Raw genomic sequence first — 18,701 nt, 5'->3', positions numbered from 1 at the left:
GACTCGCCAGGGATGACACCCCTAGACCTTCGCGCCAACAGGGACTCTGGGTATGCCCACAAGGACAGAGATCCTGGCTCTGCCTACATTGCACTCCAGTGGGAAGAGCTGCATTCCTCTTCCGAGTTGCTTCTGGGAAGTGGTGACGGCGTGCGCGCGACCCATCGGGCCCCCACCCTAAGCTGATTCCAATAAAGGCTTTAAGAAAGGAGAAGAAGGTCTCCTTGCTCTGTTTTTATCAAAGCCATTCTGTGATTCTGTGATCAGAGGGGCTGGGGATGGCTGGGCCTAATTTCTGATTAGAACCAGTTCAGCACTGTAAGTCTGGTTGAGTTCTAGGAGAGAGTTGAGCCTACATTCACGGCATGTGACATTTACCCATGTTATAGGTCTGGCTGAGATAAATAAAGTCTTGCACAATGCAGATTCTGCAATGTTGCATTTTATTGAAAAAAGAGCAAAGCAGTTTCCAGCTTGCCAATCCTAAACACGCTAACTATAGAGCATTAATATGGGTGACAACTAATAGCCACACTAGATATGGATTTCCTTGTCTATAAAAATTTAATCTACATAATATTACACTATAACATACTATAACACTACGTGTTATATATATCCCTTATATATGCTATCAATATAGCTATTTTATGAAACTCACTCCAGACAAAAATGAGCTAAAAGCATTAATATGCATCACAAAAGATAGTGATACTACATATGTCCTCTACTGTTATTATTTAAATATAATTACATATTCAACTCAATAATTGAATTCAACAGAATAATATATGTACACAAAAATTACATATTTCATATTTTTGATATTATTTATATTAGTCTGTTGTTTTCTTGTGTTGTATTTTACTGTTATATATGATACGTTTAAAACATCAGAGTATAAAATATATGTACACTATACATATGTATATCTAGCTATGAAATAAAAACCTAGAGTCTTATATACACAAAATTTCAGGTCAGCTCCAACACAGCTGCTCCAAAGCCGACCTAAAGGTGTCCTTTCAGGAGAGAAGGAGACACGCCGTCCATTGATTCATCCCGGGCAAGCAGTGCTGATTTTTCCTCTTGGTCTTTCTTGTCCCTTTTCTTTTTCTGACCTGCATTCCCACTTCTTTCACAGTCCAATTTTTTTCCCTTCTCAAAGGCTGGGAACAAGTGCATGTAGCAGGTAGGATTTGGTGACTTTGGTGCTGCAAGTGAGGCATGTTGTCTCTTTATGTGCACTCTTAGGAGGGGGGAAATTCAAGCAGTTTTATGCAGATCTGGGTGTCTGTTTTTGGAAAAACTAAAGGATTCAAGGAGGTAGAAGAAGCCCTGCTGTGGCGCTCTACCTGCTGAGGAAGCAAGAGAGGCTGTGGGACTTTTGCCAGAGCTGTTGCCTGCATCCTCCTCTCCTTAAAGGACCAAATTTGTACTAGGAGGTGGCTCTTTGCTGCCAGCTGCCAGCAGCACAAGGCCAAGCACAAGCTCTGTGCTCATAGCCATGACTCCTCCATTCATTCAAGGTTCATTGAGAATGATTCTGTTTAACCACTTATCCAGAAACCGGAACTCATACATCGCCTGGCTGTGTGCGTCTGAGTCCTGTTCCAGGTGATGGAAGACGTTGGGTATCATAGCCGTTTCAACATCTGGGGGCACATTGATTTCGCGAGGAAGCCTCCGTTTCCCCACAATGAAATGATTGAGGCGTTTTGTTGTCAAACATAAATACAGGTAATCTCTGATATCCAGCAGTCGGTCTATGAAATCTCTCCTGCTCCAAAATATCACGGGTGTGGCACTGAGCAGGTACATGAAAATGGTCTTGATGGTGTAGGTGGAAAAGCAGAAGCCCAGCTGGAAACGGGTGAAGAACTGCAGGCATTTGAGGTGCAAACTGTCGGGGGGGGCTTCACTGGCAATGTACTTGAAGAGCTGGGTCTCTGCCACAGCATAAGTCTCAGGCCAGGTTGTTCTTGGGGTGTAGATCTCTCTAGGCTCGCTGCTCACAAAGACGTCTGAGTCGTCTCTCCGCACTCCAAACAACATCTCAATCCTGAAGGTCTCTTCTCCGTTGGTAACCTTGAATTGGCAGGAGCGTCTGGAGGGCAGCATTGTTAAATGCCAATTGTGTGACTGAGGCAAAGCTGGCCAGACTGCTCTCACCAGTTGGCAGAACCAGCGGGCCGTTTTCTGCACGTCGAGGTAGGAGCCGGTGCACAGGGTGTCCAGGAGGCTGGGATCCTGATTCCTCCTCAGCTCCTCCTCAGGGTGGTGCAGAAAGCACAGCATGTTCTCCCCCTGCTGCTCCCTTGTACAGGTGCACTCCAGCTGCACGCGGACACGGAAGTTCCTCACCTGCCTCTGCCCTGCAGTGTCCAGCTCCAGGTGGAAGCTGTGGCCTTGGGGAGGAGTCATGGGTACAAGCACGCGGTAGATAACATCCTGCTCACGGGGACTCCAACCTTCAAAGGCACTGCCCACCCCGATGGCTTGTTGCAGGACTGGGTAGAAACTGTTTGACAAGACATGACCAAAGAAAATGGTGTAATTGTCCATCAGCTCAGTTACCCACTCACAGCCTCTCTGCAGGTCCTGTACAGGCCACTGGATGCGCCCCATCACTCTTTCACCAAAGATATCCTCAGGATCATCCTCTTCTTCTTGGACTACATTTTCAATTTCATCGTTGTTTTCTGCATCTGCAACCTCATTGACAGCTTCATTTCCATCATGATCTGCCTCATTTTCAGCACCATTGCCCACTTCCTGTATGTTGCCATCATCATTGTCTTCCTCCTGGTTCACATTGACAGCTTCATTTCCATCATGATCTGCCTCATTTTCAGCACCGTTGCCCACTTCCTGTACGTTGCCATCATCATTGTCTTCCTCCTGGTTCACATTGTCTTCTTCATTTCCAACAGCTTCTTCTCCGTTTGCAGCCCCATTTCTGACTCCCTCTTCATTTGCGCCATTATTTTCTTCTTCATTCTCCTCTCTCCTCAGGCTCCTTTCCGACCCCATAAACCATAGGACCAAGACAAGGACCAGGAGCACAGCAACAGTTATGAGCTGCGAATACTGTTCCGCTTCACTCTGCTGCAGGATGAGCTGCTCCACTTCCTGCTCCAGCAGAAGCCTCTCCCATTCCAGCTGCTGTGCGTGCAGTTCCATCTGCCGACGAGCTTCCTCATCCCAATCCCCCACAAGCTTTGGGTAAAGGGTGAGGCTCTTCAAGAGCATGAAAAGGAATACTATGGAATTCATGGTCTGCAGGAGGATGGAGAGAAGGCCTTGAGTCATGCAGTGAGGGAAGGAACTACTGGTTGCTGGAGGGAGGACAGCAGGAATCTGCTCAGGGATCTGAGGGCAGGAAAAACAGGGCCCCAGACAGCTGGCAGGCAGCAAGGCCTGTACTGCTGACCCAGCAGCAGCAGCAGCGTGGCCTGTCCACAAGGGGCTGTCCCTGCATGCAGGGGGAGAAGCCAGCCCCAGGTGCAGCGTTTCCACCCTGCCCCTTGTCTCCAGCCCAGCCTCCCCACCACGTGTGCACTTACCGCTTCACGAAGCAATGAAGGCCAGCGTTACCTGCTGGGGTCTTTCGTAGCTGCCCGCATTGTGACATGTCCCCTGTGATGTCACAGGTGTCAGAGGACATCACAAACCAGCCAGCCCCACCCTTTGTCCCCACCCTGGCTCAGCTACTCAGAGTGACTAAATGACAAGTTAAATCTTTCTTCCAGTGAAGAATCAGTCTTTCTGGCCATACTTTGAAAATCTGTTTTCTGTATTACATCTTTCATTTAGAAGCTACCTTCATGCCTGAGTAGAAAATAAGGCTGCCTGTCACCTTGGGAACCTGCTCTTCAGAATGGAAACAATCTCTCAGACATGTGCTTTAGCTTAGTTTTGCTGTGATGAAGTGGTGAAGCAGAGATGCTGGTCAACAGGCACTAAAACCACAAATCTAGCTGCAACACATTTGTTTGCAAATTTAGAGATTTGTGGGTAGTAAAGAAGATGCACCAACTATCACTGCCTCTTAACTTATCCTGATAGTCCTCTTACCTGAGGGTAACCCAGCAGTGGTGGAAATGCAACTGCTGTCAGAAACCAGAATTCTGTGGGAAGAGAAGTAGACAAGTGTAGCTCTTAGCAGTATGTTAAAACAGCAGAGTAAGATAATACTTCTGGGAAGTTATTCAAATAGAATCTCCTAGGGGTCCACAGTCTCACTCAGCAAGGATGCAAGATCAAGAGGGATGTGAGGATGTCACATTTCCCCATGACCTGCCAGACCTAAGCAATAAATATTTAACTGGATTTTATTAAGTACTGCATTTGCTGCTTGTGCAAGCTCCTTTTCTCTCTAGTAACAGAAAAATGGCAGCAGTGCCCAAAATGGAAAACGTGGATCTGGGATTGACCAGTCACCAGAGTATCTGCCGTTCTCTTTGTGTAGGGAACATGAGCACACTTGGAAATTAGAATAGGAAGCTAAATTCTGTACTAAGTATAACTCTTCAGAGGGAATGGTCTTCAGTATGCACTGCAGAACAGAGGGTTCAGAGGGTTCAGTTTGAAACAATATTCAGGAAAATACAACTTGAAAAATACTGCACTATCCACCCATGAAAATTGGCACAATAATTTTAATATTACCTCTGTTTCTTACAGCTCTTGCCGCTGAGCTCAGTAACTGTATAAAGGAAAAAATCTAGAGATATGATTTTGCCATACTAACTGGGGTGATCAGATATCATATGTACAGTGTACAAAGCCACATTTAAGATTAATTCAAATGGTGTACAGGAAACTGAAAAGCCCATTAATCTTGTATATTTTAATCATTGTTTTACTGGCTCACATTGGCAATAATGTCTTAATTCAATAAGCCTCAATTGAGTAGTTCAGACTTAAATCTTGAACAGCTGGTAGAGATTTTAATAGAATTCAGCAATTTAGTCGATATATGAGAACTGAGATAAGCAAATAAAGATCTACCAGAGATCGGATATAAAATCAGAGACAGTATAATTTTTGATGGGCCATGACCTCAGCAGCTAGGAATTGTCATTTCTCTGTGAAATTAGATGAAGGGATAATGAAGTCATTACCTTGTGAACTTTGAAACGATAAATAAATAGCAATGCTGCAGGACAGGCAAAGTAAGTTATATCCAGCATCTGGAGTACCTCATGCAATTTATCTTTAAATTCCACATAAACTCTTTAAATCTGCATATATTAGTATAAATAAGAGTAACTAAACTGAAGAATTCTCTCCCGAAGGAATGCACATTACTTAGTGATACAAATATATATATATATATATATATATATATATATAAATAAATATAATACTTTGTTAATCACAAGTCAACCAAGCTATCTTATGATTTATGTCTTAAATTTTGTTGGTCAGGTAAATAATTTAATCATATTTATCCTAGTGTTATCTCAGACAAAATACACCCTGTGTTTTCCTTAGGCTTCAATGAAATTACTGCTTTCCTTCAGCAGGAAATTAAGAGCAGCAGAAATATCTGAACACCTTCAGACAGTGACATTGTGAATATGAAATCTGTCTGGTTTTCTTTACCTTGGGCATAAATGTTTGGTCAGCAGGTTCATTCTGAGCTTGTCTAGCTGAAATGTAAGGTGCAAGCATGATGCTTTTGTAAAGCAAGGGCAAGGACAAGTTCCACCCTGGAGGGTGATAGAAAGATGTTTAGCAAAGGACAGAATAGGCAATTAACTGCATTTTATCCTGTGATGATTTGGGTAATACAGACTTGATATGCTTTTTGCTCTGTGCACCAGCTGATTTTTGATTAACACATTGCTACCAGTTTTAGGTACAATTTTATTGTGATGAAGATGATGATTTTGCCTGTCTCTGTAGGCATTTCATCTGATGATTTTTAAGTCCTTTACTAAATGTGCATGTTTATATAATCTTCTTTAGTGCATTATACATGTACTTAATGAAGTGTAATTTTTCAGTGGGTGCTTATGGTAACTAGTTTTCCAAACAGGCAGTAACATATTTGGGTGATCACAATTCTATTTGCTGAATGGTTCACTCAGTTCTGGAGTTACTGAGAAGGTGGAAAGACTTGCATTACCAAAGATTTAAAAAGTAGTGTTATATGAAACCAGACTATAAACTATAACCCAATTTTAAAATACAAGCAGATCAGTGATAGCAGGTTATTTCTTTGACTGGGAATGATTAAGAGGTTAGAAAGGATATGGACAACACTGGAAATAGTGGGGGAAAAAAATCTGTATTTGCCTGTTCAGAAACTTATTTTCGCATATTATGAGTGAAACAAAACCAAAACTCAAAATATAGGCAGACCAAACCAGGATCTTATCTTCTAAATCCCTTCAGACTTTAAGGAGCTGGATGATCTCAAGCTTCATCAGTCTTTTTTTTCTCTAAGAAAACCACAAGTGAGGGGGGAAGCAAAGTCAGCATCCCAGAGCTTAATTAATGTATTTGCTCATAGTACTCACCTTAGTCTCTTGTAGGTATAGGTAAATCCAGACATCAAAACAGAGTAATACAGTGGTGAAGCGGGTCTGGTTCGGAACGTTCTTTAAGACTAGTTACAAGTGCACATTAGGAGTAATTTCTCACAAACACAACTGTGAATACATGGATTCTACTATTAGAGATCAAAATCACTGTTTCCTGTGTGCTTTGGCTTCATCAAAGAAGCCTTTGCACTGCCATGCTGCTTCTATTTTCTTTCCCAGATAGGAAAGCAGTTAAGACCAAATTTACCTTTAGGCACATCTCTACATTTGGAATGACTTTGAACAGAAGCTCTGTTCACTGGAAGCATATTAGGAAAAGACAAAGACCTGTGGAATTCCAGAGCAGAATCCAAAACCTCTGGTTTGAGTAAGGCTATACTGGAAATGTCAGGAATATCAGTTGTCAGGGTTCCACCAAATACTTTTTAGGCTGCTTGAGTTAAAGGAAAAAATACTTTTCTTATTTGCCCATAAAGAATCAGGAAAAGAAGGAAAACCGGCTTACACGGATTACAGACAATGATGCTCAGAAGGGCATGCCAGAGGCTCTGCCTGCATTACTTGTTCCCAGCAGGGCCAGATGCAACATTGAGAACTTGCTAAAGGCTTCAGTGGAGAAAAACCAAGTGGGATGGATGGGATAGGAGAAGAATTTGGTGCCTCTGAGAAACAAGGACTAGACTTTTGTCAATAGTTACCTTTTAGGCATTCCTCTCATCACCTACCAAACAGTTAAGAATCGTACTCTCTCTTTTTTGAAAGGCTTTTACATTCTTACAGACAATGCCTGGAGCAGGTGAATATAAAATGGGCAAGTTCTTACCAGAATTACTAAAACTTTCTCAAAATAACAGTATTAAAATATTTTAATAATGCCTTGTACCATTGCTATTGATTACCTTTTCTACTTACTATTTTAATGGTTAGATGCCTCACACAGAGAAGAGAATAGAAAAAAAAATCCACTTATTTTTCTTAGCTCTTTAGTTATTTTACCTATATTTACCTTATCCTGTCATGGTACTGTCCTCCCTTGATTGCTAACACTGCAAGGAATCATTCTGATACAAATGAAGAAGTCCATACTCATTTTCTGAGACAGAACATACTTTCAGTAATGCTGTATCTTGGAATCTCTTTAGAAAGAACTTAACTTTGAAAGTAAACCAACAGCACCACGCTACTGGAAACCATATGATGCATATACTGCAAAGGTGCTAAAAATATAGAGTAGTTTGGAATATTTATTTTAACAGTATTTCTCTTTCCCCAGAGAAATTTTCAGTCACTTCCGTCTGCCTATATCCACTTTTATACTTACCCCTGTTTCTAAAATAAATCTGACTCTCTTACTTAGGTTTCTTTTTATTCCAACCCCTAAATATTTTATCCATTCAGTTGCCTTCACAAAAGTCCCATTTAAGTGAGGAGTCCTGTATTATCCTTTATATAGGGTCAGTACTACAGATTTTCCTCATTATTTAAAAACTCCAAGCTGCACTAGAATGTGTCTAGTTATTTCAGGATTTCAGAAGTAGCTTCCTTTTGTTTCATGAGAAAGTGTAATCCATGTATGTGGGAACTTTGCTTCATAATCTTCACATCCAATTGTGTTTGTATCAGTGTTTAAATCCTTTTTTTATGGCACCATTCTGGATTTATGACTGCACAGGTAATAATGAGGATAAAGAAATAAGTGCCATCCTAGTAATGTTTACCCAACAAGTATTTGCATGAAAGTGGAGTATTTATATAATCAATGACAAAAAGTTTCTTCAATGCTTTTCATAAAGCCATATCTCACTGATCTTTAGTCAGACTGGACTAGCTGAATCCAGTCTTTGGTGCACAACTCCTAATCATTGTCCTGTGCTGCTTCCTTCTTGAATCACCTCCTTTTCTTGACATTCCTAACTATGATGTGCTACCTATGAATCAATAACAGACTAATAGGTATTATACTAGAATCTCAAGTACCATTTTACAATGGATAGTTTAAGGTGTGAATTTACTGTGGAGACAAAAGGAATCTGTCACCTATCTAGGCTGAAGGGAGAGAGGCTCAGTCCATTGCCCACTGATTTACTTCTTTCCTACTCAAGTGAAGGTGGAAGCTTTAATCTTCCCTTCCCGGTCACAGTGGTGGCCCCTCTGACTAGGCAGAGCCTGCTCTCATGTTCAGCTGGATATATGCAGCAAATAAAACTTCTAGTTAAAGAAACTGCGGGAAGCAATCGATTCACAACACCTTCGCTAGTACAAGACTTAACAACAGCAGTAGGGAGAGCTGAGGGACCAGTGGGTGACCGGAAAGGAGGAGCATGGCTTATTTTTGCACCTTGAATGAAACTGCAATGATCCTGTGATGAACTGGCATGTAGTACCGAAAGGAAGAAGAAAAGCCTCACAACTGCCAAGAGCACATCTGTATATACAAATTGAATGTTATTCTGATTACAAGATAAGGAACAGAAGAAAACCTACTTCTTTTTAAAACCCATAATATTGATTGAACATGGTAATTAAGGACTGGTGCTTCAGCAACTGAGGCTCCACAATGTATTGTGATCAGAGATAAAGGAATACAACAGGCATTTGAAATACTGGCCTAACAAGTAAGTAGTACTAATAACAGCTGCCCTTTATTACTTCAAATAGCTTTTGCTTAAATACCTTAAAATAAAAACAAGCAACAAACTATTAAAAACAGATTAAAATACCTTTATGATCCATACAACAAGCTTAGCAGAAGGTAGTTGTAGAACTGAAATAATGTTGGATAAAATGTTCCTCCCTTCTTCTGCTTGGTAAGCTCCCTAATTCACAGTGAATTCCCCTGCCCAGAACAGACTCTGAACATCAGACACTGTGGGTCCATTTGATACTTGCTGTCGTGGATTGAGAGATGTTACAGAGGGCAAAGGAATGCTTTGTGGCTGTAATTCTTTGAATTTTTTATATCTTTTGAAAACAGAGCAAGTAATTATTTAGACTTTTTTTAATATGAAAGTATGGTTCCACTCTCATGGAAGCAAGTGGAATCAAAAAAGGGGAAAATTACTCTATCAGCACACTTCGAGGTCCTGGTTCCCTTTTCAGGACATATTTAACGAAAAAGCATAGCATTTACCAATCACGTAATTTTTTCAAGAAGAGTAGGAAAAGAATAGAACAGAGTAAGTATTCAAACTTCCAGTAATTGTGCAACTGTACCATCTGATGTCTAGTTCACTAAAATTATCTTTATTTTTGCGGAAAAATCCCTCAAATTTCTCATGAGACTAAGCTTGACTGATTTTAAATGTAAAGTTAAATTATGTCATGTTTTCGATTTGTGCTGGACATGGAGTTGATAATACTGAGGTGTTTTTGTGATTGCTAAATAGGGCTTATACAGAGCCAAGGCCTTTTCTGCATCCCTTATTGCCACACTGGTGAGGAAGTTGGGGTGAATGGGAAACTGGAAGGAGACACAGCCAGGACAGGTGACCCAAACTGACCAAAGGGCTATTCCAGACCATGTGACATCATGCTCAGTATGTAAAGCTGGGGAGAAGAAGGAGGAAGGCAGGGGACATTTGAAGTGATGGAGTTTGTCTTCCCAAGCCACTGTTATGCGTGAGGGGACCCTGCTCTCCTGGAGATGGCTGGACTTTTTTTTCTCCCATTTTGGTTTGGAGCACTATATGGTAAAACCTTGCAGACATGTGGCTGATAGGACATAAGGCCATTGGTTTCTCAAATCTCAAAGGAGTAAGGTCAGTTCTGAGAACTGGAAGAAAAAGGAATACTGGTATTGCTTACACTGTATATTTCCACTTCTAATCAGATATATATGAAAAGAATCCATGTAAAGAAAAACAGAAATTAATACAGGGAAAAAAAAACTTATGGTAAGTCCTTTCTATTTTCTAAAAACTAGCAATTATATTTTGCTGTACATGAATGTTGCCTTTTTTATGATTTCAAGCATGAGCTTGAAATTTTGAAATGGAATGAAGTCGGATTATCTTGTATGAGGATAACTTTCTGATTAATAACAATAATGACAACATTGAATGATATCCTCGTCTCATGTTGGTAACAAGAGACACTGCAAAATTTCCATCTACAAAGAATACTTCAGAATTTATCAACTGAAATATCTGTGTTAAGTTCAATCCTGTATTTTGATGTCATCCCTAAGAGAAATAAATGAAAATTTCAAACCCAGAAATTATATTTTGAAGAGAGAATGTCTTTTTAGTGTGTATTAATGTCCCTTTGCTTTCCTGTTAAGGAAACTTGTTCCCTAGAAAAGTGTCTAAAAAGCAGACTCGAGAAGTCTGAAACTTTAAAAGAAACAAAACTTTTCTTGAACATTTTTATGACCGTTAAGATTCCCCCAGGGAAATGGGAAAATTAAAGCTGAACAGAACTAAAGATGCTTTCAAATTTATTCTAAAATAAGTGTTTCTGAAGCAGTCTTTACTATGACATTTAAATGCTATATGTGTGAAAACCTTAATTCATTCTTTCTGGAGGTGGAAATAGAGGCCATCTATATTAAGGCCTTCTTGTTACCCTAGATCTATGATGAACACTCCTGTTAAAATCAGCAAGAGTTCACTAAATCTAGAGCATATTAATGAAGGTGGCGGAAATAAATGTGCAGTTGTTTTGCTGACTGGGAGCTTTTCAAGGATTGCTTTGAGACGCTCCATAAGTGTTGCCTCACACGCTCCCAAAGTAGGTTGGTGTTAGTGTTGGAAAAATTAGATCAGTTTTGAGAGATGAAAGAAGAGTTGTCTGTTAAGACAGTTCTTTCAGCTCAAAAAGAGGGAGGAGAACTGGGTTAAGTCAGCCCTGTGTCCTTGACAAGAGCTGCAGACAGACCATCAGCAAATAATGGCACAGCCATAGAAGTGTTGGTTGTTATGGACCTCTGCAGGCTCTCCGCTTCAACTACTACCCAAAGCATCATCTACTTCAACCACTTCAGAGCATGTGTTCTCATCACACTTTAGCAATGATTTTCTATAGCTAAGGAAAAAAATCCTTCAAAAGTCATCATCATCTCAAAAATTAACTCATTCCAGTACTGTACTATTCTCCTCATGAAGAAATTTTTCCTGTTGTGCCATTTGGATCCCTCAAGCTGAAGCCTTGGCCATTTCCCCTTATTTTACACATTTCTGCCATTTCTGGGAAGAGGTTGGTTCCATTGTCTTTTAACTTTTTCACGCAGTTGCAGGCTATTAGCAAATTAACCTTTGTCTTCTTTTCATCAGACTAAGCTGTGTGTTTTAGCACACAGCTTCTGAGGAGCAGCTCTAGTCCCCAGACATCCTGAGAGCAACCTATAGTACCCTTATTTAGTTCTTCAGCATTGTTTTTTAGCAGGGAGGCTGAAACCAGGACACAAAATTCCAACTGCTGTCTCCAGGGCATAGAGGAAAGCTCCATCTGATGCAGCCCAGCACCAGTTTCTGCATTGATAGGGACAGCACAGAGATGGCTCATGTTTGACCTAGTGTTTACTGAAATATCCCAGACCATTTTAGTAGGTCTGCTCTTCATCCAGCTCTCTTCCAGCTGTGCTGACAGATTGAATCACCTGATCCCCAGTGAAATTCTCTGGGCTTTTTGCTGAGCTTCTTGAGGCTCATGTATATATATATATATAACCTAATATTCTCAGTGGGCTTAGGGGAAGGTGGTTTGATTCACCCTGGGTGGTGCACGGGAGAAAATCCAAAATTCTCAGCAGCTTCAGTAACAAACTTTTACTTGCAAACTTTAGAAAATTAAGATCGAATAAGGTACTTGGCAAATTTTAAAACAACATCCAAAGTAAGGTACTTCATAAGCTTTAACTTAGTGAACTTCAATTTATCCAGACATTTTAAGGCACTTATTAAGGCATTGACTGGATTTTTTTAGTCTGGCTTACATTATATTTTAAGAAGACGAATCTAGGAGATGAAAGAGAAAGAAAGAAAGGATAAGAAAAGTTCAGTGTGTTAATATATACTCAAGCTATGTGGGAGCACCCAGGTATCTCCCCTAGGGGTGAGTTTAACATTGATGCACCACCGTGGATCATGCACAGTCCTCTGGTGGAAGGCCCCAGAAACGAGTCTGGGGGCACTTTGGGGGTCTTTCATGGTTTATGACACATTCTAAGACATGACAACTGCCTCAGGTCACTGTAATTAAGCCAATTATGCCCCATTAGCAGGGATGAACATCCTCAGGCTTGTGAGTAAACAGGAGGAGTTTTCACATCTGAGCCAGTTGTGTAGGGGAGGACATTGGCAAGATAATAAAGCACTATCCCACCTCACAGAATCTTATTGTTCTCTTTACTCATCTGTCTCAAAACCAGCTTGTTGCTAAACAAGGGTTTACTTGTCACGATCATCCTCTGCTGCCCCTGCCCTCTGCACCTGGGCTGTTTCCTCACACATCATCAGCAAAGCACCCACTGCTTTTGCAAATGGCCAATTGTTTGAGCCATTATCCTTTAACATTTTGGTCTCTCACAGCTCACTCCCCAAGTATATCAGGTCTTTCTAGACTGAACCTCCTTAGAGATCTGCTGAGGGTGTGCTCTTGCTATCAAATCTGCTGATGAAGATTATGGACAAAACAGGCCTTATTGCCTACCTGTGGTATACTCTGCTTCTTAACCATTACCTCGGTATCAAACAAGTTATTTTTTTTCCCCTGTGGAACTTGTGGTGCAGCCAATTTACAACCTAGGCTTGATATCAGAGTCAGTTAAAATCTGTCTGTATATTCTCTTTTTCTCTGGTGCAATAGTGATTTGTCAATTGTATAAGATGTGTTAAATCACACAATATTAAAACCTGACTACTAACTGGAGTGGTTCAGAGCGTGGGTAAATATAATTCAGTTTTGTTATTTTCCTACTTTAGTGCTATATAAAGATAGATTATATCTGAAATGATATTGGTTAGAATTGCTCTAGTTCAGTTTTTCAGCATGCTTGTTACCAGACACCTGTCCAGATGTCCCAAGACTGATGTGGTGAGGCTGGTAAGGAAATGAAGCATTCCTTACTGATTTTAAACAACACGAAGAGGTGAGTTGCTTGCTAAAAAACTCAAATTACCCTTCCAGGATGATCAATTGGACTGTTTCTTCCTCTTTAATCTATTGTTTTTAGGACAGAATTCCGATTTTCATATCAAGTAACATGCTTGTCCCATTTTCAATATAATTTTTTGCCAGTACCACTCAGAGATCTCAAATATAATGGCCCTAAATTTTTCTCATATTTTAAGCTTTTCAAAAAGGCAGCTATGAACTCTAGAAATACTTGGCTTTAAAGTATTTAATATCAATGCATACTCTATTCAGAGAAATTGTTTATCTACATTCCTACTTTTTTCTTCTGTAGGTCTACCTGTTCTTAAAAAATGGCAACCTATTAGTATGAGTAACTTTCAAAAGCCAGAAGAAAATCGTTTAGATCTCAATACCCACTTCTAGTGGGATAGTAATTTCTCCTGGAGTATTGTGCTTTTCTGAAATGAACCAATGTTAAACTGGTGGCTTTTCTCACTTTATCTTGCGCAGAGCACTTTCAGATTTCCATCTTCTAATCTGAGTGACACAAATATATTTTCACTGTGCTTTATTCCTGTTTGCCCTGCAGAGGTACTGCTGCTGAGAGATGCTTTGATTTCTTTTTCTTGTACTTTATCAACAGAATTGTTTGTTAAGAACCATTCATGGAACATTTCAAAGGCAAAGGAGAGGATAACTGTCACAGAAAGCACAATCAGAAACCTTTAGGCTAGGCAGGATAACTCAGGATGAAATTTAGCAAAAAGCATTTGACTAATGAGTATTCTTGAGAAAGAACCCATTGGGATTATGAAGAATTGGATAAGGAAAGGCACAAGGAGAGATTATTTGAAAACCAAACAAATCTGTGATGCATTCATGGAGATACACTGAACTGAGCTAGTCAAAGAACAGAATGTGTTTTTTTGGGTTTTCTTTGAAAATGGCAGGATTTATAAAACTTAATTTTTTCCTAGATTAAGATGAGAAATTTAAACAAGTCTTGTGGGTAAGTGCACATTTGGCCTTCGTGTTTTTAAAAGTAAACTGTTGCAACTGTATCAAGATGGTGTGATAACTTTTTGTCAGCATTCTATAATAATACTACATGACACATTTAAATTTCATTGACGTGGCATTTTTCAGTAGAAAACTACTTCCCTGGAAATTGTTTAATCAACTTGCAGATGAAATAGTGCACAATAAATGTTTCCAATTTCTTTACATCCTTCTCTGCATAGTGAGTGCTCGTCTTTTCAAAATCAGGGAACTTGAACTCATCTCTTTGCCTTTTCCCACCCAGCCCAACTTAGTAACCTGTCTTATCCTCAGAATCAAAGGAGATGCAGAAATACTAAGCTCCTGGAGTAAAACCTTCTAAAGGGAGGCATTTAGTAAAAATGCATCAAGAATTCCTTTTAAGGACACCTGCAGATACGAACTATTCACAGAGGAAGCTAGTGTCTTCAGCTTAGTTTTTAAGTGGCACTCTATTTTAACATTAAAGCTGGCCCTCAAAAGTGAAAATACAAAGAACAATTTGCGTGCTTCAGGTTTTTCTGATAGAGAACTTGTCACTGTAGATGCATCCTGCCAGGCACTGTTTGGAGCTGGTGATAAAAATTAAACCCTCCAGCTCATGAAGAAGCTGGAAAAAACTGAAATCAGAAGATGCAGGGATGTTCTTCCCCTGATTGAAAACCAGAAATAAATAGCAAAAGGAAAGACTTTATTCATATAGCAAGGAGAAAAGTCTTTTGGTTTTAAACTTGCCACAACACTATGTTCCTAAATATGTTAAAAGGGCTCATTCTCTTCAATCTAAGCCTGGAGATTCATGACTGTGCCGCTGGCAAGGGTTCACATTAACATTTCTGCTGATGTTCTTGATGCCTGGTTCAAGGAGACATTTGGCTTAATTTGGAAACCTCTTCTGCCACGAGTTTCCTGGAACCATAAATATTAATAGAATCACTATTGTATATTATCTTCTGCCCACAAAATTTCTGGAAAATATTTCTTACGAAGTAGCCTCTAAAGTGAGTTGAAAGATGAATGCTGTGCTAGATGGAATGGTAAGAGGCAGAATTGAGATGACATTTTCTAAGGATTCTGATTGCTCATGTCTGCTTTTTCACAAGCAATAATGCTAAAGGTCTTGCCTACAGCATAAATGACACTAAACTATGTAGAAAATTTACCTATTATCTCACAGTTTTTAATGGAGCTTTGTATTTATGATGTTTTAGTTGGGAAATGAGGTTTTAGAGATATATATATTTATATATACACATATAGAAATTGTATCTATTAAATTAGGATATTGACAGTCCTGTGTGCATTTTGGAAAACAATGATAATACTTGATTATAATCTATTGTGATAAAGCTCATATGTTCTTTAATTTTTAGCCATGAGATCACTGGAAATTGGAGCAGCTCACCCGAGATTTTTTTTAGATTGCACATAACTAGAAATTAGCATATCAAGATCGTAGGGCATTTTTTTTCCCACCAAAACCTTATTTAGACATAAATTAATTCAGGGGATCCCTCTAATTTTTATAGTGTGGGTAGAGGATTATAACCAGTTACTTTTGGTCCTACGGTGATCAATTTACAGTATATTAAATGAACCTATACAATTGACAGAATACCCAGGCCTCCCAAAAAAATTCCCTGGTGAATTTGAAATTTGTTGTATGGTAGCGATAGCCAATTCCTTTTACAGGGCAGCTGTGATGTTCATACTGTCAGCATTCGCAAAAGACTTAAAAATCCTTGGATTCAATTTGGTGTTCCTGTAAGCAGGGCAAGGGTAAAACATAGCTGCATAACAATTCAACTTAGTTATGTGCAGTTATCAGTAGATTGAAAACTGGGGAAAATCGTTGAGAGGTAGGGCACCTTGCTAATAGTCACCCCATTTCTTAGTCTCAAGGCTAAACTGGGCTTAAAATCATCTCACAATCATCTTTCACTCCTGTTGGCTCTGTAACCACATATCCAGCTTTCATGCTCCAGGCTCAAGCAAGTGACACTGAAATTGTAAAATGTTGTCTCTGGTTTGTCTTGCTGTTGGTGTTTGAAACACAGATTATTCATATGAAAACAGAAATGAAGAAGGCCTATTCATTTTAAAGGTTATATAATACCATTTTAGGGTAAGACAGTGGAAAGATTAAACCCTGTGTTTGCTTGTCTAAAATGAGATACAGAAATGAGTCTGTACATACACATAGACAAGTAAATAAATAGCTTAGTGTTCAAAAGTGCTGAGCACATTCAGAAGTAATTGAGCTCAGTGGGATTACAAGTGCTTGCTGCCTGCATTATTATTTTAATATCTCTTTTAAAGACTTTAGGAAAATTTAAGATGAGGCTTTTATGCTATCTAACCATAAACTTTCCTTGTCACACTGTGATTACACCCCCAGTCACCTTCCATCAGCCTAGCCAAGAATCTCAAAAGTTACTGCTATACTGCAGTCCTAGGAACAGCCATCAACCTTAAAAGAGGTGCCCAAAGAGGTGCCCAACCTCTTCAACCTTAGAGCACAATCCTGTTTCTTTTCAAATATTTGTGTGTCAATCTCAAATATTTGTCATGCTTTCTGGAACAAGCTGATTTTAAAAACATGGATTTCATTAACCTTAGTATGAATTGATTGCTCTGTGCTGACTCTACAATTAAAGCTGCTCTTAAGGTCCAAACAGGATATGTGATTTTCTCTGCACACTGATGAATTTCAAAGACTAATAGTTTCATTCAATTTTATGCTTTACTGTGCTTGCATCAAAAACAGGACTAATACTGATTTTTGGTGATTCCACTTCTTCCCCAAGCCCCTCCCCCCCCCCCGCCCCTTTAAATATTGCAACAAAATAGTACATTTAATGATGTGTGGAAGCAGGCCCCAGCACACAATGTGTAGGCCAGTCTCAGCTGATCAGCAGGAACATGGATGGTGGCTGGTGGGTACAGCTGTTGTGAGTCACCTGAATTCACTGTTAGCAAGGCAAACCCTAAAAATCTTGATGCCAGCTCAAGAGGTGCCAGGCTTACAATGAGGAACCCTTTGATGGGGGAGGGCTATGTGGAAAGACCAAGTGAGACAGAGTATTTTAATTTTTGCACATTGCCATCTCAGTTTTTAGTGCAACAGCTCCTGCCTGAGATTCCAAGCTGCTATACTAGTCTGAAGAATGGTAACTTTCTGCTTTTGACTATGCTTTCTCTTCTCAGATGGGATGCTTCATAAAATTTGGAGGGGTGCGGGGAAATCTACAAAAAAGTAACAGATTTAACTTGGCACTGACCCCTTCATCTAGTTTTAAACAATAGTTCAAGGAGTTGTTTCTTCCTGGACAAAGTGGTCCAACTTCCCAACCTGATGCTGGAGTGTTTGTTGGCAAACCTTAGGTTGCTGTATTTTGGTCAATGTCAATAACAAAAATGCAATCACTGCACAGCGCACAAGATTTCACCTTACTTAAAGTAGTTTGCATGTAATCATATGGAAGTGCATACAAATGCTTATGTAATCTCCACCCCCCAACATTTGCAGATGACTGGATGGTGCCATGTTATTTCTCATGCCACATTTTGACTGCTGTTCTATTTCTGTCATAAGAAGCTTGGGTTATGTGACTTAGTGCCTGTTAAAACTAATTACCCTTACCATTATCATCAATTAACCCCAATTAACGTCAGACAGAAATGCAAAAATGTTGTGCCATTTTTTACAATTCAGTACAGATGAGTTCAGAGGAACTGCTAATGACATCTTCAAGCTGTGTATGAGGAACTCAGGCTACCAAAAAAAAAAAAAGGATTTCTTCTAGGTTATATATGCGCTTCACTTGAGGAGGTCAAGCAATTGGTGCTTTCTGTCACCAGGTCACCCAGCCCTTCAGCAGGGAAGGGATGTGGGTTAGAGCATGCAGCAGGACATTTTCTCAGCACAGCAGCATTGGTAGCTGTGCCAGCAGCTTCACATGGAGGATGTATTGCATGTATGGCCTTTGTCCCTTGGCTGATTTCTCTCTGTCTTCCAGAGTTATTGACTAATTT

The 18,701-nt window shown here is 39.8% G+C and overlaps 1 protein-coding gene across 1 annotated transcript; it reads right to left on the bottom strand.

Moving 5' to 3' along the window:
* Positions 1–1,524: 1,524 nt before the first annotated feature.
* Positions 1,525–3,276, bottom strand: LOC131575532 (inositol 1,4,5-trisphosphate receptor-interacting protein-like 1). Its single transcript, XM_058831119.1, has one exon. It carries the CDS (start codon positions 3,274–3,276, stop codon positions 1,525–1,527), a length of 1,752 nt encoding a protein of 583 aa, XP_058687102.1.
* Positions 3,277–18,701: the final 15,425 nt, after the last annotated feature.

Source organism: Poecile atricapillus, chromosome 2 (assembly GCF_030490865.1).
Source record: "Poecile atricapillus isolate bPoeAtr1 chromosome 2, bPoeAtr1.hap1, whole genome shotgun sequence".
Taxonomy (NCBI): Eukaryota; Metazoa; Chordata; class Aves; order Passeriformes; family Paridae; genus Poecile; species Poecile atricapillus.
Note: the sequence above shows the minus strand (reverse complement) of the source record. Positions and strands in the feature narration are given on the sequence as shown.

Bases quoted from the DNA above. Each gene is read 5' to 3' on its own strand.
- LOC131575532 (XM_058831119.1), bottom strand. From the start codon at position 3,276: ATGAATTCCATAGTATTCCTTTTCATGCTCTTGAAGAGCCTCACCCTT.